We start from the raw sequence: 19,811 nt of genomic DNA on the forward strand, positions 1-19,811 counted from the left end.
GGGAATGCAATTGGTGAAGAGCAGTCACTGGACTCCAGCAAAAATCTTTGTCATACTGGGAAAGATGTGCAAAATGGGCTTCCAATTAAAACATGGGAAGAACCTCACGTCAGTCATGACTCCAGGAACAATGCTCTCCTTACTCAGGAAAAGCAAACAAGAGTCAGTCCTCAGAGAGCCAATGGGGGGCAGCTCAGGGATGGGGGTGAGGGTGGGGAGACGTATCATTCAGTAAGAAATCCTTAAAGAAAAAGAAAAAAAAAAAAAAACCAAAACCAAAACATCCGTGTTTCCTATTGACAATCACCGCCCCTCCACCACAATTCTACTTTAACATTATGTTCCACATTTTATTTTGTTTTCAAGTTACATTTCAAGAAAAAGGTCATTTTTTTTTCTCCACAATATCTCAAAATTCCTTGATAAAGCACAGCATATACCATAAACCACTTCCAACCAGATCTCAAGTCTCCAGCTATTGGCTTTGGTTTATTGATGAATGAAATTCTCAGCTCTGCCGATGGGGACTAGACACACACAACTTAGTCCCGCGAGTGAAGGCTCAGTCACAAAGAGCACCCTCACGCTTTATCAGTTTGGGGAGCTGACTAAAATCGACACAGTGAGAGACTACCAGCGCAGCTTCCACGTGACTGCGGAGAATCCTCAACGAGAGAGCCTGCAGGGTCTACAGCTGACTGCTGCGCTACGGAGAGCGCCTCTCACACGCTGTCCAACTCTGCCAATCTCAGAGACTGTGCCGAGCTCAGATCCCATGTGCTAATGTCTGGGAAGTGACGTGTTAGTGACTATCTTAGAAAGATGGTGAGAAGTCACGCTTCCTATTGCATCTCCCCAAGTGGCACTGTACTATGGGTCCTTTTAGGGTTGGCTCACAATAGTCTGTGGACCTATTCCAATGGGTACACAAAGAAAAACAGAGTCAGAGCTGAGTTCCCCTTTAAAAGCCAAACTCCTACATCTAGAAAGAGGCTCTTCTACCTGAGAGCCCCTGCCCTAAACGGGTTCCCACTGTGGAAACCCTCAGGTCTTAAGGTTAGTTACAGGGCAGCCATGTAGGATAAGGCTGGCTGTAGGTAACTGGAGGGTGGGCAATGTAATAGTTGTTGAAGTTGCCATCACTGACATAAGGAGCTGGCTGGTAGTAACAGGTGACATTGGTGGCACTGGGGATGATGTTTTGTTCCGCCAGCACACGCAAGGCCAGGAGAGAGATGAGGTTCAGGGTCTGCCTGCGTTCGTGCCCCATGAGGCACACGGTGCTCTCATTCACAACCCTGCGAAGAATCATGAGGTAGTCGTACTTGCTTCTCTCCTCGTCGGCGAAGTGGTTCTGAAGGTAGGTCTCCAGCTTCCTCTGCTGTTCCAGGATGTCGGGGAAGTCGATGAAAAACCTGGAGCACATGTAACGCTCCAGAGTCTTGATCTCCTCCTGGTCCGCAGGCCGGAAGTCCCGCACAAGAAGGTTGCTGTACTTAAGAAGACCCCCGCCTCGGATTTCCTCAGGGTTCTTGGTGGCGATCAGCCTGTTCTGAAGATGGTCAAAGGCTTCCTCAAAATCTCCATACATACTCTCCCCGATCACTGTGGGGTGAAAATGCTCAGAGATGGGATTACTGGAGCAGTCATAGAAAAAGAGCAGAGAATCTAGGATGATCTGGAAAGAGTCCACGCTGAACTCAAACTGACGCCGGATGGAGTCGACAAACTTGAGTTCCACGTTCCTCCCGTTCTTGTTGGAGAGGGAAATCAGGCTCCAGCGGTCTGTGTCTGTGCAAACCTTCACCAGCTTCTGCACGTACGCCTCCTTCAGGGTGACCGGACTGATTTTGAGCTTATTCACGCCCTCTGGCAGAAAGTTCAGAAGGGAGCACAGAACCACATCTCTCACCAGCTGGAATTCTGCCTCTGTGGGAAGAGCCACGTGAAAGATCAGATCCAGATCTTTGCAACCCAAGCCGTTGTCTTTGACCAAAACATGGCCAGCTGCAGAGCCGTTTAGCCGGACATCCTGCACTTTGATGCCTGCCTCCTCCAGCCGGCTTCGGACAGTCTGGACAATGTCCTTCAGGGTTATCTCCAAGGTTGGAAAGTTGCCTCGTCCATGGATGGGTACAACCTCAGTCAGGACTTCATGCAGCCGGCTAACCTGATCCCAGTTGAGCACGCTGAAGGACTCAGAGTCCTTGGTACTGCTGCCCTCCTCTGCCATCTTAGGGGATGTTCTGGCCAGGGGAAGCTGAAAAGTAAAGGGTGAGAACCAGTTAGGATTCGAGTGGGCCAGGAAAGCCAGTGGAGGATTCAGTGCAAAGGCACTGACCTATCTCTGAACAACTCCCCGCAAAATAACAGTCAACGGCGCCTGCTGCTCAGCACGGCTGTGAGTATGAAACACACTTAAACACCAAGAATAATAGCCACCGAGGCACAAGCTTCACTCTAAAGGGTGGTGATGCATTGCTTTGCTTTGTGTGGGTGCTCCAGCTGCTGCTGGTGTGCTAGACCTATGTGGGGGAGGGGTGGGGTAGACGGTTTTGTGCGAACAGCAAACTAACCATGTCATCTAAACAACATTGAAGGACCTCTAATGGCAGAGAGAAATAGAACCTGCAGGTTTTACTAATTTTCTCCAGTTTCTATTGAAGTTACTTCTGCTTTTAGCTCCGTAACTATATCTTGACCTGGTGGATACCTAAACCCTAATAACCAGTGCAACACACACACTCACATATACACACTCTCTCTCCTCTCTGTCTCTCTCTCTCTCTGTCTCTCTGTCTCTCTCTCTCTCTCACACACACACACACATTCACATATACACATTCTCTCCTCACTCTCTCTCACACACACATTCATACACATACTGTCACACAAACACACACTCACATATGCACACATACACACATATACACATATGCATGTACACAAACATACGCACAAATACACACACACACACACACACACACCACTGCTCCATTTGCTCCCCCTAAAGAGGTCACATCTCAGCTCTGGAAGACAACAACTTCCTTTTCATATATGGCCATCATCTGTTCTACAACAAATACCACGTCACGTGGGACAGAATGGAGTTGTTTGCAGGACGGTAGTGGTGGTCAAGCAGAAGTTAGACCAACTTTGCAGTGAGAATATTCTTCTGCAAGGATGCAGAAGGCCTCGAGGCAGGTCAACTTCCAAAGGCCTTCCTCAGAGGAGTTCCCTGAAGCCCTTTCAGGGGGACTACAGTTAAAATGGAATACAGACGGGAAAGAAAGTACCTCTCATTCCTCACATGATAGAACCACAAAATTTCCCAAATAATTGTGAGTGTGCATGCATGTAGCACACTAGGAACTGAAGCCTGGCCCTTGAGCATGCTGGCAAAGTGCCTACCCCTGAGGTACACTTTCACCCAGTGCCAGGGAAGTATATCTCACTTTAAAAGAGATGAAAATGATGAAGCCCTGGAAATCCCAATACATAAAAAGCAGACATTGGTATCTTAGAAACCCAAAGTGCTTGTGGACTCATGTGGATTCGATGTCATGTAGACAGACACAAAAGCTCAAACAAAGCCTCCACGCAGTCTTCCAATTTCACCATGAATGGCTTCCACCCTGCAAAGCTATGTGCGGACAGTACTCAGCCAGCCGAGGTTCCATTGTGTGGAAGCTGCTGCCTTTTACTACACACTAGTGCATTCTCCTTGGGCTCCAACATGGATTTCGAGCCTGCCTCAGTCCAGGGATTTGTGGCTGTAACAGAGCCAGGGTACCCAGTAGTCACACAGAGATGAGCTTTTACAGTTCCCGTCACAGAGATTGACGACAATACAAGACATGGTTTACACAGCTCTGGTGGGAGAAGGCAAACACAACACACAGACAAAAGAGAGGCTGTCCCGTTGTTGGGGCTAAAGGAAAGCACAGAAGTGTTCATTTATGGAGAAGGGGACACAAAATAACAAAGCCATGGTGAGCTGTTGCTGGAACACCAGAGGGGAGGGAAGCAGGTGCATGGCCAGAGATAGCAACAATCTGGGGAGTCTCTCGAGCCAGCGCAGGAACATACAAGTTCAGGGACTGACAATTTGTTCAGCTGGAAACAGCCAACCCTAACCCAGGATCAAAGCAGGCTCTAGTGGGCTCTGGGGCTGGGTGCCTCTCTGCTTGCTATAGCAGAGCATTTGCAAGGGGAAGATAAAAGAGGCTTTAAATGTCCGCAGCTATTTAGATCATCCTAGCGTGGCCCGCCTCAGTGATGGACAGCCTGGATGCACACCTAACATCTACTGGGGCTGGCATTTGCCTTCCAGCCAGATTTGGGACAGCTGGGTTCTCTTTTCTCTGTGCTCACTGTACACTTGGTGGTTCTTTGTCTCCCCCTCCCCTCTTTTTATGAGCAGTATACAAGACTTATGCCTGAGCACATCCAAATGATTTCAGGAAGGGATTGTGGTCTGAGCCTTGTTTTGAGCCACAGCTAGAAGCAAGACCACCTGTAGTCAGGTGAGGTGGATTTCAGTCAGGCACACTGGTGGAGTTGCTTTATGCGGTCTGCCACCTGTTACACTTCCAAGGCTCACACGTTTGATGCCACGTCTGAGAAGTCACAATGTAGTCAACAAGTGAGATGAAAGAAACAATTTTAAGAAAAATCTCCAAAAAGAACCCTATGTGGTGCTGAAGTCAGAAGTGTTCTAGAACAAGACAGAAGGGCTCTCTAGAACCACAGAGAATCCAGGAGCCATTAACTCTTCCCTTTAGGGTAAAACCCACATGTGTGAAGACTTTCACACAGCTTTATACTGGCTTCAGACTCAAAGTTAAAACCTACATTAGACTGGGTACCTGTAAGGTTCACAAGAGATGAGGGGCAAAAAATAGCCAGAAATGTTCTAAAACAATGGAGATGAGCTAAATTCGCTTGTAAGAGGGGAAAGAGCCATAAAGATGGGAACTCTCTTATCAGCACAAAAGGACAAATTGGTGGGACAGAATAAATATGTAAATAAAATACATATGAAAATTTACTATGAAGAAGGAAACATTTCAAAATAGTAAAGGAAGTCACACACGGGGCCTCATGCCTAGGATCACAACACTTAAAAGAGGTTGAGATAGGACTGTTAAGTTTGAGACTAGCCCAGGCTAAATAGAGACCCTGACTCAAACAAATGAAGATGCAAACAAGCAAAAACCCCAATCCATAAATAAAAAGAAATGGTGGGGGGGGGGGGCTGGGAAGGGAGAAAAGAAGATTTGGATAATTTATATAGATTTAAAAGCTGGTTCCATGTTTCCTGCTAAACTAAGGTCTAGTTGGTTGGATCACTGACTAAAGACTAGGATCTAGTTCAGTGGTTCTCAATCTTCCGAACGCTGCGACTCTTTAATACAATTCTTATTGTGATGACCCCCAGCCATAAAATTATTTTCATTGCTACTTCATAACCCACCACGGTGGCCAAGTTCAGTCTTACAGGGGACAGCAGACAGCTCTGGTGCACAGTCATGGGCTCCTCGAAGAACTATGTGAGTCCCAATGTTTAAGTTCTGTTATCCATTCTGCTTCTACCCCCTCTCCTCTGACGTCCAGTATAGTTGCAAAGATGCACAGAGATTTTTCATAAAGCTGGGAGCACACATCACATTAGCAGAAGAGGGATAAATGATTTAACATGCATATACAGCCACGTCCAGAAGCATGCAGCTGATCAAAAGAACAGTGCCTGCTCTGTGTGTAAGAATATAAAGTGCGTGGTGCTCTTGCAGAAAACCTGAGTATAGATATGCACACCCACATTGAGTGGCTCACAGCATCTGTTATGTCGAACTCCAGGGGATCTAATGCCTTCTGGCTTCCCAGGGCGCCTCTATGCTCATGTGTACAGACCCACACACAGACACACACACATATATATATATACAAATAATTAAAAATAAATTTATAAATATATATAAAGATCTTCGTAACTATTGTTGAAAGGCAAGTGATTTTAAATATCAAAAGTATATCCCTGCATTACTTCAACATTGGTTTTATGAGAATAAATGCAATTTACAGCCCTTGGTACTTAGATAACACACCAGACCTTAGTTCAACAGTTTCCATTAACTGCTTTAAATCAACACTTATGTAACCTCCACACAGAAGAATCACATGAAACACATACAGACTCAGCTCATGAAAGGCCCTGGCCCAAGGCAAATTCTAGTTAGCAGAATTAACACAATAGTGGCGAGGAGACAAATGAACACAACTATGGCCAGTGAAGTCAAGGCAGTGCTTGAGGAACAGCTCCACTGTGGTGTCTACACAGGGGGAGTCAGCAAAGGTGGCTCCAGAACTGGTCATTGGTTTGAGCTGAAGCTCGCTTACTGGAGCCTATCATCCATGGCAGAGGGAGCAGAGCAATGCTTTCTTCTGCCTTTCTTGTAGGTTTAAGAATGAAGAGAAGGGCCATCACCCCTTAGCACTCTTCCCTTACCCACCCCCCACCTCCCCTTGGTGGTGAAATTCCCTTTCCCTGTTCCCGAATGATATCTTTTTTTAAAATGTACACCTTCCTCATAAGCTTTCAGGTTGGGCTAAGTGCCATCCATAGGTGAAGCAAGCCTGGGCCCAGACCGGAGGCTTCTAGGTGAAATATGGGCCTGGAACAAAGACACCCCAGCAGGGGAAGAGGTTTTCTCGCCTGTGTACAAGAGGACTCTAGAGGTAAAGAGACTTAAAACTGTGGACATTTAAGCAATAGGAAAAGTGATTGAGAATAGTGTTCACCACACGCATGCTGCCTCTTACCTTGGTGATCCAAGTGAAGGGAAACCACATGTTGGGCTTCTCTGTTATTCATTATAAAGTACAGGGTAGATGGCATGTAAAACCAAAGGAAATAACACATAGAAGCCGCCCGCTGCAATCAATTCCCAGGTAACCTTCACAAGCCAAGCTTCCCCCATGCCCAATTTAAACAGTATGCTTCATAACTGAGTACACGGCCTTGTCCATGGAGCCAAGGTCCTAATTCTTGGAACTGTTGACTCCTCCCTCAGGTCCAAGGGGCCCTGGAGGGCAGGAGGTTAGGGGACACCAGGGAACAGAGGTCAAAGCCCACAAGTACACTAGATAACCTCTTCTTATTGCTACTCAGACAAGCATTTCTAGAACAAAACGTTATTGGTTCCAACCAAAAAAAAAAAAAAAAAAAAAAAAAAAAAAAAGCAAGCTGCCTTCTGCTGACCCTGACCATGGCTCCTCGCCCTCCACTGTTTGAGTGGCTTAGTGGTAGCTTTCAGAGAGACTCCAGAAATCACTCACAGGCCACCATGTCTGGGAAGTCCCACTTCTCAAAAGGGCTGCACACCGTTTATTTCAAAACAAATATCCTCCAGTCAGCCCTATATTGTTTCCCACAAGGTAACTTCTACCCATTCTGCAGATCTGAAGAATCAATCTCAAGCCAGGTACTAACAAAGGTATGGTTCTCTGGAGGTGCCGTGCATAACAGTAACCACTACAGCTGAGGCCAGAAAACAAGAAGTGCACCTGGATGCTCAGCCCCAGGAAATTGTGCCACATCCCAGCCAGTCAGCAGGACAATGACATCAAGGGCTCAAGCAGGATACGGCAGGCAAGATGGCTCCTCCGGTAAAGGCGCTTGCAACCAAGCCTGATGATCTAGAACCCACGTGGTGGAAAAAGAGAACCAACTTTCACAAGTTGTCCTTTGACCTCCATGCACATGGTGTACAGTAAATATTTAAGGGTCCTTGAAATGCCTATAAAGGAGACACTATTTCCACTCGTGGGGGGGGGGGGGTTGGGGACAGTGCGGAACCAAGAGGATACGCACACTGTAAACTGTCCAAGGACACACTGCTGGTCCATGGCAGGAATAGGACCGAAGAGGTTTCTTATCTCTTCAGGTGGGTAAGCAGGTGGGTAGCTGTGGTATATTACAGAGTGGGAGAAAACTTTTACAAGAACTAGCTGTTCTGGTGGCCATGGGAGGGAGGTGGCACTAAGTAGAAGGAACAGGATAAAAAACACCAACACCGAGGTGTTTTAATCAGAGGGTAGCAGAGAATTCTGACCCACTGGAGTAAGGCAAGACCAGATGGCAGGTGCTAAAGGCTGGGCAGACATGTGTAGAACTGAAGTACCTGACGGCTGTTAGGACAGAAACTGCTCCCCCACAGTCATGACGACTTTGGGATAGATCCAACCTCACCGGAGCTACCAGAGTGGCAACAGTAAGTATGGGCACACTTTGCTTCAGATAAGAAGGCCTAATATCTCAACTTGGAGAGTGCTCTAAGATGCTGGCTAAGTTTGGGGGTGGGGGATTGGGGTGATGCTAGAGATAGCAAGTTCAGAAGAACAGAGCCGTGGAAGGAGCCAGCCAATCAGATGATCTGAAAAGCACAGAGAGGATGCAGTAATGGCAAAACAGATTTGTCAGCAGTGGATGGGCATCACTTTACAGGATAAATATCCAGTAGGCTGTTCTTTGGTGACTGGGGGGATCAGGAGTGTTGGTCCATTACAAAGCAACAGGACCAAAGAGAGCTTCTCTACAGCTGAGAGAGCAAACCTACCAGGAGCTGCTGAGCAAAGGGAGGTATATTTACAGAGTTACCAGCCCTTCAAGGGCTAGCCTGGGACATACCTGAAAACAGAAACAACCTAGGATGGACCACAAAGACCCACCCAACCACAGATAAAACATCTGTCACTTCCCACACATCTATACTGTTTGACTTAAGAGTCTTTGACCTGAGGGAAAAGAGCCAGAACCCAGGTGTGCACGCACATGCATTTGTACATCTACATGAGTGTGTGCATTTATGAAACTAAGGCTTGTGTCTGCTAAGTTGAGTGCTCGGTTACTGGGGGGCGTCCCAAGCTTCAGCCAGGTTCTTTGAATGACCATGGCATCTAAAGCCAACAGCTGAGAAGTAAAGAACAGAACCAGATTTGAAGTGGATTTGGCCTTCTGAAGAAATGTCCTCCCTCCCTCCCTCCCTCCCTGCATTTCTGGAATCATAAAGGCCAGAAGTTATCTAAGGCCTAGGGCAACAGAGAAGCCCTTAGTCTGTTGGCTTCCAGGCCCTCACCACAGCCTGGATTCCCAACAGGAAGACACACTCTTGGAGACTTGCACAGCCCCCAAATACATTTAGAACGTACAGCCAACAGAGACACTCATGTGTGCTTCGAGTATACAGAAGAGTCCAGATGACAAAGCCCAGTGGGATCAGATAAACAAATGCCTTATTTTATTTTTGAGGGCAATAAAGTGTATTCTACACAAACTTTCTCCAAATATGCCCTAGTGATAATTACTCTGCATTATCAACCTGAAAGAAGCAGAATCATCTGTGTTATGTCTGAGATCTCTGGTTATGTCTGAGATGTTTGAGAGAGCCTTTCCAAAGAGGTTTAACTGAGGTGGAAAAAGAACCACCCAGAATGTTCACAGCATCTCCCTATAGGTTGGATCTGGGACAGGATAAGGAGAAGAAAGCAATCTAAGAACCAGGGTTCATCTCCCTGCTGTGTTAACTAGAACCCGATCTCCAACTGCTGTACCCCCTGTCATGCTCACTGTACCTTAAAGCTGTGAGCCAAAACACACCCTTATGTGAGGTATTTCTCACACCCACAAGTAACACAGTCCTACTTATAATTACCCACCCAAATGCCCACCATCCACTTTAGCCCAGCTCACGATACCATCCCTGGCCAGAAAACCGTGCCTAGAGAAAACATGTCTACATCAGCGAGACACCAGCCTTCACAGATGTCTTTGTCTCACTTCCAGGCTCCTTCACATGCAGCCGGAACCCTCGGTCTATTTTCTCAGGATTATCAGTAGCCACTTCACACAGATGTTTACCAAAGGCTAAAAGTTTGGTCAGCTCCCCATGGCAGAGTCCCTGAGGCATGGAAAGGGAGGGGGCTGCCTTGCTGTACACCAGGATTCTCACTCCCCTACTGATGCCAATACCCAAGACTTATCAGTAACTGCGCCCCGGCCACCTGAGCAGGAGTCCAAACGGAAGGCTACTTCCCCACCTTTCAAAACAGGATGCCTAAGCAAGTGGGGTAGGGAGATAATACTGGAAGGACTCACCACACTGGGGCTGCAAAGGCAGGGAACAGAATCAAAACACTGCAGTGGGTATTCCAACAGGCATCGCCCAGAAGTGCAAATACTCAGGAGAACACCCTGAAGTCATTGTAGATTAAGTATTAACAATGTCAGAATGCAGACACCATGGGTTGGCAGCTAGGTAGAAAGCCCCTGAGTTTTCCCCCAAGGTGTTAACGGGAAGACTTGACTGCACAAATTGAACTAGAAATGTGATGGTTGTTACACTATGCATTTCTAAATCAGACATCACTGGTATGAACTCACCCAAAGGGCTCCCCAAACAGAGACAGTCCTTGTTTTAGAGGTGGACTGGACTGAAAAAAAAACCTAGGCTCCTAGGGAAGAGACTATGTAGAAGAGGACCAGGCCACATGCCTCAGGTTTATTTCAAAGGCTGTTATCACCAGCTAACTCTCCAGCTCAGAGCCTAGAAAAGCCTTCAGCTGTGTAAAACAAGAACTTGAGTTAGTTACAAGTGGCTACAAGTCCTGCCTAGTCACAGGCAGCATCCCTGGGTCTTATCAGCTCTCAGAAGCAGCACTTATCAGGGTAAGACATGTATACACACCCCATTCACAAGTGTCTAAGTGCAAGTTGGCCTCCGTTTCAGGGCTGTTGGGAACTAAACGTTGTCCACTCAGGGTAAGGTTATTAACATAGCAGGTGGTGGACCTCTGAACATACAAAAGGGCAGAGAGAAAGACGCTAAACTTAAATACAGCAGGGAGTGGGGCATTATGTGGAGAAATAAATCCACAGCACAGTACTTACATGGGCACCGACTTTCTAAGAGGTGGTGTCCTTAGCTGCCTGAGCCGCGACTCCAGCTCACCAGTCTGCCCACAGACTGTCACTAGAGATCTTAGACATCTTCACCTTGACAGCTTACTCCTCGTGTGTTTGCTCAAATTTTTAATTGTTGGTAAGCTCTAACTAATGACAAATGGTTGGCAAATTTTAATGGTCCAAACAGAAGTGCGAAGCGTATACAAAATACACCATAGACTTGATACTCCAAGGACTTGATATAAAGGAAGGATAGAAAATATCTCTTTTACATGTTTTTGCACTGATTATTAACATAGTCGAACAGACAAATTGATTTATTGTTTAAATGGACTTTACCAGGCTTTTGGTCGCATATGTCTCTGAGACAGCAGTGATTCTGTCTGCTACATAGTTGACAATGAAGAAATGAAAACCTGAAGTAGCCAGGGGTCTGCCAGGATCAGTGCCCAGGTGTCCCCCCACCAATGAAGGGCAGCCTACAAGAAGCAGGGAGGCAAGCACAAAGTCTACAACAGTCTGGAACAGGGCATAGCAGCAGCAGTGCTGGCTTCTAGATGAGCAACCCAGAGCAAACACCCCTGTGTCTTAATCTACTCTTTCCTCTATATCCCTGTAGTCCACTAGAACCTCAGACAGCTGCTGAGCCCTGATGCCTGACTATGTCTATGACAAACAGGGGCAGGGAGGGTCAGAAACAGGCAGCCAGGCCACATAGAAGGTACCTGGTCTCATCCTGTAAGGCCATTGTAGAATAGAAGCTAAGAGATACTGGGTGGGATGAGGGGATGGTTCATGATCCCTGGATAATTTTCTTCACTCTGTTTTTGTGATAGAGGTCAGATGAGGAGACAATGGGGGATGGTTAAACAACAACAACAACAACAACAACAACAACAAAACCCCTTCAGTTCAATATTAAAATTTTTAAATTAAAATAAAAACAAGAAAATGCAAAAAGAAAAAAACCCCACAACATACTGGAGCAGAGAGATGTGTGGTGAGGCAGTCCTCACAGATGAGAGATGAGTCAGAGCCTGCCCTCAGGTGATTCCCCTCAGGTCTGAGGGAAATGGGCTGTGATCAATCTTTTTCTCCAAATACCAAAGTCTGTATTTTGCACCCAGCAAAGGAGGGCACTTAAAGGAGACCTGCCCATGGGACAGCAAGGGCAGCATCAGGAAATAACAGTCTCAGAGGAAGGCAGAGAGTTCTCAGGGATGGGCAGTTCCTGGGCGCTTACCCTAATGCTCCAGGCACACAGGACTGAACACTGGCCAGAGACAGGAAGGCTGGCTGATGCTCTCATCTAGCTCCTGTCCACAGTCCCCTCCAAACCAGGTCAGCGGGGACAGTGAGAAACAAAAAAAGTCAAAACGAAAGAGTCAGCAGAGCTAGCAGCTGAGTGAACATGAGAGAGAGAGAGAGAGAGAGAGAGAGAGAGAGAAAGCTGAGTGAGCTAGCTGGGGCTGGAGGGTGGAGGTGCTCAGGGGTGGGGCTAGAAGCTGGCCAGCCTTAGGAGTTTCAGCTGTTGATCAATTTGCAGGCACTGTTCCTCAGCTCCCAAGCCTACGCTGCAGAGGCTTCACTGAAAAGATGATCAAGAAAACATCCAGCCTTTTAAACCAGGCGCTCCTGATGCAGAAAGCTCCATCTGGTCCCCTGATCCAGCAGGACAGCTACTTCAAGCATGCTTCCTTCTCTACAAGGAACAGCAGACAGCCCCCAGCATAGTGTGCATTCACATGATAGACGCATGTATGTACACATGCATGCACTTTCTAGGCAGGGGTGAGGACTCTACAGTGACCACAAACCCCCACTTTTCTGGGGTCCGTGTGCAAGGACAACTGGGAGAAAAACAAGTTCTTCAAGTACATCATAAAGCCAGGCCAGCTCAGCTCTATAGCGCTTCCACAGGCCTTTCGCACACCATTCCTTTGGCCTCTCTGGCACCTGGTGCCAAACACCACCTAGGAAGCACTTTCTGACTCAAACACCATTATCCAAGAAAGAGGGACCACACAATGTAAGGACCCACAGTGGAAAATGCTCTGAAACCACAGAACACCCTTACCCCAGAGCTGCTTCGTGTCAGTAATTACTTCTTCATATTAAGGGCTTTTTTCTCGTTGTTTCAAAAAGCTCTGCAAACACTTCAAGAACAAGCTACCAGGGCCCAGCTGTACAGAATATTAATTTGAAACAGTTCAGAAGATTCCCTTACAAAGTTGAGTTATGTAAAGATGTTTTCTATAAACCTTTTGAACTCTAAGCCAAAGCTTCCTTTCAGTGAATGCATCTAGTCAAAAGGTTACAAGGTGGGAGAAACCTTAGCTTCAGGAAATTAGGAGGTCAGCTTTATGTTTGTCTCAAGTAGCTTTAAACTCATGAGCACCTCTTTAAATATGGAGGAGCTGGTGTCATCATCATATAATTTCAACAGTTACAGTCTAAACAGCAGGATGGCAGAGGGCATCTCCCCATATTGCCCTGTTACCTCAATAATGAGAAAAAAAACAACAGATCAGTCTTAGTCCAAGAAACACCTCAGATTCTGCCTCACTCCCTATTAATCTCCATATATATATATATATATATATATATATAGAGAGAGAGAGAGAGAGAGAGAGAGAGAGATTGTCAGAGAGATGGAGACAGAGAAAGAGGATGGAGAGAGAAACTGAGGGGGAGAGAAAGTACAGGAGGACCAGAAAGAGATAAGAAACCCCTAAACATCATCTTAACTCTTAACACATCTCTGCTTCTACAGCTTTTCTTAGTAACACAGACTTCTACTCTAAGACAGCATAGCATAGAAGAGAGATGAAGACAAAGTACTACTTAGTGGATGGAGCTGGGAAGGAGGGAGGAAGGGAAAGAAGGAAGGAAACATTCAATGCAGCTTTCCAATTTTGTGGCAGCTGAGCCTAGCTAACAGTACAACAGGGCACGACAGCCCCCCTTTAAACTGCCTTCATTGCTGAGTGCTTCCTGGACTTTCCGATGGGCAGTGCAAGGCAAGTATAATCTGCCTGGCCTTGGATACTGGGGAATGGGGGCTAAGCCTGTGCCTGACTGGGAGCCCCCTGGGGTTGGGGATGGATGGCAGAGGCTGGAAGTCCTGCAGAAAGCTTAGCTATACTTGCAGCAGAGCTGGAAAGGCTGGAGAGTGAGCCCCTGGCACTCCACTCACACTCAAGAGCAATAGGCCAAGAGCCAAGTCCTCCCTTCTGAGTTCACAAGCTTAATCTCTAGACACAAGGTAGGTATTATGGGAGAAACTCAGACTAAAGAGTGTGACTGTTTGTTCTAGGTGCACACACTAAAGTTACTCATAAAACTTCGGGACCTTTCTTTTGGTAACAGTCTAGAGATCGCTGAACAACCCCCACAATTTTAATGACAGTCAGCAACATCCTGTGCAGATACTGGGACAATTACTCCACACATCGAACTTGTCCTTCTAAAAGCTCCTAATGTGTGAACTCCGGAAATCAAATTGTCTCTTTAGAGAGAAAGTTTCGGCTGTCTAATCTGGATACTAAGCACTCCATCCCCACAAACAAGGACAGCAGAGGACTGGTCCAGCTGCTGTGGGGAGAGAAAAGCAGTCCTTCTTTACTCCTCACTCCACACCCTTCAACTGCTGGGTAAGACGTGGGAAAACAATCACACCTCTGGTGACTTCCAGCACGGTAGAATTCTTGGTAAGCTCTCCTATCACCCTCTTGGCTGCCTGGCTAGCTTTCTGGCTCCCTCGATGCCTTGCCAAGCAAATTACAGTGGAAGTTGTTGTAGCCAGCAATGGCCACCGTCACCCTCCTTCCCAGGGTAAGGGAGCAACTGGGGGCTAATTTAGGAGGCCAGAATACCAAACTTGTCATAATTGAAATAATTCTTAATAAATCACTAAGTCTATTAAGTCTTTCGTTGTAAGCACTTTATCCTCAAATAGGGGGTGGAGTGGGGTGGGGTGGGGGAGGGACTTAGGAATTGGTCGGGGCTCTGAAGGGTTTCGCCACATTAAAGGAAGAGAGGGGAGAAAAGGAGCCAAGACCACCTAGGTATGACAATCGACGCCGGTGGAAGTTTTTGCCTTCCTGAAAAACCAACTAAGCATTTCCTCACCAGCCCTCCAGGGCTTTGAGGTAGCCTGCGTGCCTGCCCGCGCTAGGTGTAAAGGCTACCGGCTGGCACTGCAAGTTCCTCAACTCCTTCCTATGGAGAAGGGCTCTCACTCTCCTCGCAGACTTCGCTAAAGGAGTCGACTGACCAGGACGATGCCGGAGCCGAGCCGCGCCCCTAAGCCACCAACAGCACCGCTATCAGAGTCAACTGACTGACTGCATGGCTTTCAGCCTACGCAGTAAGCGACTTTCGATCCCCAAAGGGGAGGAACCAGGTTTCACAGCCGCAGTAGTCTCGAGAAGTTTCCGAGAGACGCATGGCTTCGATCATTTGACCGCGCGCAGTGTCTACAGTCCCAAAGAGAGAAGAATCTCGGCCGCCATCCTGGGCACCGAGCCCAGGAAACTGCCCTCCCCTCGCCGGCCAGGCTTTAGCCCCGGACCGCTGCGTCTTCATCTGCGCCGCCAAAACCGCGGGGTTCAAAATCGCCCGGGTTCCGGGCTCGGTGTGCGCGCCACAGTGGCGCAGCTCAGAGCCGGAGTACCGACTAGCAGGAGCAGGGAAAGAGCCACCTACACTCCAGCCGCCGAGCCAGCAGGAACTCGTCCAAGTTTCCCAAAGCCCGGCCAGTCTCCGAAAAGTTTGCGCTCCTTCACACAGGAAAGTTTGCGCCAGTGACGCGGGAGCCGGACGGGTCCCGACACCTGTCGGCATCTCGCCTCCATCCCCGGGGCGTCCCACCAGGTTCTGCTGGGACCCACCCGGGAGCCGGAGTGCGCGGCTCCCCCACCCCCACCCCCAGGACCGCAGCAGCATCCTCCCACCTGCGGAGGATGGGAGCGTGGACTCACCTGGGCGTTGGAAGAGGAGGTGACTGAGGCAGGTGGTTGGCTTGGGCAGCCCCCAGAAGGAGCGGTGCGGAGACTAAGGCCCCCAGACAGCTGCGGCGAGTGAGCGGTCCGGCCGCCGCCCCCTCCGATCTTAACCGGCCTGACCACTCCCCCGCGCCTCCCCGCCCCTGCCCCCGCCCCGCGGCCGGCCTCCCGGGGGAGCCAGGGCGGGGCGCGCCGGCCCGGGCCCCGAGGGATCCTTGCGCCCCGCGCTGACGGCGGGGGGCCGGACGAACGCCGCCTTCTGATTGGCTCCTCCGGTCAATGGTTGCCGAGAGACAAGTAAACCTCCGGCGGCGCAAAGGGGCGGGGTGACCAGGAGGCAGCATCGCGCAGGCGCAATAGAGAAGAGCTTTGTGGTCACCGAACTAACTTTGGAGTTGAGGGAACAATTTTCCTCTGTCCTCTCCGCTCCTCTCTGTAGTCCCCTTTAGTCTTCCCTTGCCTGGACTGTTCTCCCCTCTACCCCCGCTTGCTCTCTGGCGGGCACGTCTTCTTTCAAAGTTTTAGGCGCTCTCTGATTTCCGGGAGCTGGGAGTGGAAGCCCACGCCTGCCTCGCACGGTGTTTGTGAAGTCGGAAAACTCATAGGTGGGCCCTGGAAATCTTTCTGATTCCTCGAGCAAATTGTCTGGAGGTGAGGTTGTGGCCCTGGGGGAAAGGAAGCAGCTGATTCTCTAGTGGCGGGACCACCTGTGTGCAGTTTGGCGGCCCTGGGAAGCCATCACCAAAGCCTAAAGCACAGCAGCTCAGCCCTCCTGAGAACGGAGCTGAGCTTTGCCGCTTGTTACTGCTCACAGGCGGGAGAACCGCACGTAGTTGAAGGCTCAGCTTCAGAATTAAGGCTGATGAGTGGAACTCTCCTTCACCACTTAACTCTCCAGAAGACCTTGCAAGACACTATTTTGGTTTGTTTTTTGTTTTTGTTTTTGTTTTAGACAATGCCTCCTGAACCCCAGACAGGCCTCTAAGTAGCCTTGGCTCACCTTTAACTGTTCCTCCTGTGTGCACCTTCCAACCGCTTGGATTATAGGCGTGGTCTACCACACCCAGCTTTGCTGACTATTTAATCTATCCTGCAAAAACCTCTCTTTCCCAATCTGAAGTATGGGAGTAAGGACGGGTTAACTGTGAGATCAATATTAGGGAAATAGTTATTAATCATGCACTGCTTGATAGAAAGGTCATGCCAGGTACTAAATAAATAAAAAAGCAGCCGTTAATAAAGACTTGTTGAGTTTCGTTTGACCCTCTGCTGGGTACTGGGGGCTAGATGGCTTCCTGAATCAGTGCTCTCCTCTGCCCTCTTACCACCCCTGCGGAGCGTGAGTGCCTTGCATTGTCAGCTAGGCTATGAAGCGTTCTAGCGCACGCACATGCTTTCTCTGGTAGAGGAGGGGAATTCCCAAAACTTTAACAGTATAATAAGACATCAGTATGAGAACTTACATGTTCTTGAACACAAATTCAGGATATATGGCCAGGTTTGTTGTTGATAATGTGAGCCCTTTCTGATCTCACAGTGTCTATTATTGTGTGCAAAATGATGGGTGTGTGTACCCACAGAGCTATCACCCAGACATTTCTGGCTTAGCCATGGCTCCTGCCACTCTATATATTACAGAGTTACCAATATTAAGATCTCAGTCTTCATATATCAATTGTACCAGTATCTGAACTATACATGGGGTAACAGAGGGTGAGCATTTTTCTATCAATGAGATTTCTCTGTGTTGTATGTAACTGTGGCTCATTCTTCACTACTGCATATTCATTAAATAACCAACAATTTATGCACTCAGCTTACCATTTGACAGGCATTTCATTTGCTTCAGGTTTTGAACGGCCCTGGTGAAATTAATGTCAACATTCTTCCATATGTGTCTCTACAACATTTATTTGTGTCAGGCACATGCTGGAGACAGGAAATTCTGGTTCACAGAGTATACACATGTTAAACTTTAAATATATTTCCAGTTATCTGAGTTATAAAAATAACAGCCAAAAAAAACCAACAAGCTTAACCCATAAAACAAACAAAAATAGATACATTTGTAAAGCAGAACAGGTAATCTGTTTAATGTTTCAACCAGTGCTGTAAAGATTCCCGATGACTACATATATTTACCATTTGGGTATCATGGTGTTTAAAGTTTTTTAATTACATTTTATTACTGGAGGGGGATGTGCATGCCACAGTGGATGTGCGGAGGTCATTGAACAACTTTTTAGAGCTGGTTCTCTCCACCATGCATGATCTGGGGGTTGAACTCTGGTCATCATGAGGCGTGGCCATAAGCAGCTTTACCTTCTGACCCATCTCCTTGCCCAAGTGTTTTCTTTGTAAATTAAAACCAGGGATGCGTATTTCATTATAATTAGACATTCATTTCTCTGGTGACCAACGCTGTTGAACAACTTTTCAGATGTTTATCATCCATTATGATGGTCTTTGAGGAGAAATATCTATTTGTGTCTTTTGCCTGTTTGAAGTGTATTCAGTTCTTCACATATTCCGGATATAACTCATTTCTTATATCTATTCCAAATCTCTTCTCTCAACCTGTAGCTGACTTATAGCTCGATGTTATTATCAGACTAGAAGAGTTTAATTTTCAATCAGCTCGACTATCTCTAATGCTTAGTGTTTTATGCCCTGTTTAAGGAATCTCTGCCTAGCCCAAAGCCACAAAGATGATTGCCTCTGCTCTCTTCTAAGAATTGGGTTTCAAGCCTTGAGGAAATAACTGCCCTTCTACAAAGCTCCAATCTCAATAACATTTAAGCAAATTATTACCTTGGCCTTTGACATGGATACGGTCATCAGAGGTAGCTGCTGCTATTAGTAGATGTTTTAGTTAGCCTACACATTAGTGGTTTTCATCACGATGTTTCAGGCATACATGTTTGCCATGTGCTTTGTCCTGTCCCCTCTCAGGTTTGTACCACCCCCCCCCCCCCAAGCTGGCTGGCCCTTCTCATCCCTGTTAGTCCCTTCTGCTCTCTTACCACAGGTAACTTCTAAAGTTTGATCTGCCCTTTGCTTAGGTGACATTTTGTTCAACTTCCTGAACAAATTAGGTAATTCTATGATGGGGAAACGGGGAGGGCCAGGATCCAGAAATGAAACTCATTACAGACCAGAACATGTATGTTTTCCCTCTGACTTTCCCCCCCACAGCCTTTCTAAACTTTTTTAGAATTTTTCTTTCTTCTTCTTTCTTTTAAAATACACTGTGTTCTTTCTACCTCATAAACTGTGGCACCTTGAAGTTGGCAGGAGGCTCAGGGGGTTGCCAGGTCCTGCCCACTGGACATGGAACCAGATATTTAAACTGTCCATGCAAGACTCATGGTGCCTGCTTGCCAGATTCCAGCCTCTGCTGGCAGCCAATCAAAATACTTCAAAGAGCTTTCTTTCTTTCTTTCTTTCTTTCTTTCTTTCTTTCTTTCCTTCTTTCTTTTTTCATTCACAATAATCCACTGGTTTGTTCCTAGAGAAGCTGTGGGTGAGAAAACAGATAAAAACAGTCTTCAAAATACAAGAGTAATCTCTTTTAGAATAACCCTAGAAATTTCGTATCTCAGTAAAATTATTTTCAGTACTCTAGCAAATCAAAGGAATTCCACTATTACTGTCTTTGTTGGGTAAGAAAGCCTTTGTTGGGTAGGAAAGACTTTTGGAATAGTGGTCACTTGTCCCCTAATTTATCAGTTTCCAATGTCGACTTTTTGATTACATTATCTCAGAGTGAGTTGTCATAATATATATTCAAATATCTTCCTCAACATAATTAGTTCCAGCATTATTAATATGCTTATAGGGCG

At 47.2% G+C, this 19,811-nt stretch overlaps 1 protein-coding gene and 1 long non-coding RNA gene across 3 annotated transcripts; one reads left to right on the forward strand and one right to left on the reverse strand.

Moving 5' to 3' along the window:
- Nucleotides 1-336: 336 nt before the first annotated feature.
- Tent5c (terminal nucleotidyltransferase 5C) lies at nt 337-16,140 on the reverse strand. 2 transcript variants are annotated; one of them, XM_034500173.2, is made up of 2 exons: nt 15,946-16,140; nt 337-2,260 (listed from the first exon to the last, which is right to left on the reverse strand). In XM_034500173.2, the coding sequence occupies exon 2, from the start codon at nt 2,231-2,233 to the stop codon at nt 1,058-1,060; it is 1,176 nt and encodes a 391-aa protein (XP_034356064.1). In that variant the 5' UTR covers nt 2,234-2,260; nt 15,946-16,140; the 3' UTR covers nt 337-1,057. The 2 variants fall into 2 exon arrangements, with proteins under 2 accessions (XP_034356064.1, XP_034356065.2); XM_034500174.2 differs by lacking the exon at nt 15,946-16,140 and adding an exon at nt 12,207-12,355.
- Nucleotides 16,141-16,289: 149 nt separating this feature from the next.
- On the forward strand, nt 16,290-17,789 carry LOC143442077 (uncharacterized). Its single transcript, XR_013109985.1, has 2 exons — nt 16,290-16,620; nt 16,922-17,789. It is a non-coding gene; the product is annotated as an uncharacterized LOC143442077 (long non-coding RNA).
- The last annotated feature ends 2,022 nt before the right edge of the window (nt 17,790-19,811 follow it).

This window comes from Arvicanthis niloticus, chromosome 4 (genome assembly GCF_011762505.2).
Source record: "Arvicanthis niloticus isolate mArvNil1 chromosome 4, mArvNil1.pat.X, whole genome shotgun sequence".
NCBI classification, from domain to species: Eukaryota; Metazoa; Chordata; class Mammalia; order Rodentia; family Muridae; genus Arvicanthis; species Arvicanthis niloticus.

Coding starts and splice junctions, on each gene's coding strand:
- Tent5c (XM_034500174.2), bottom strand. CDS start 12,272: ATGAGAGCATCAGCCAGCCTTCCTGTCTCTGGCCAGTGTTCAGTCCTG. Junction 2,261..12,206: donor TGTGTGCCTGGAGCATTAGG/GTAAGCGCCCAG, acceptor TTTACTTTTCAG/CTTCCCCTGGCCAGAACATC.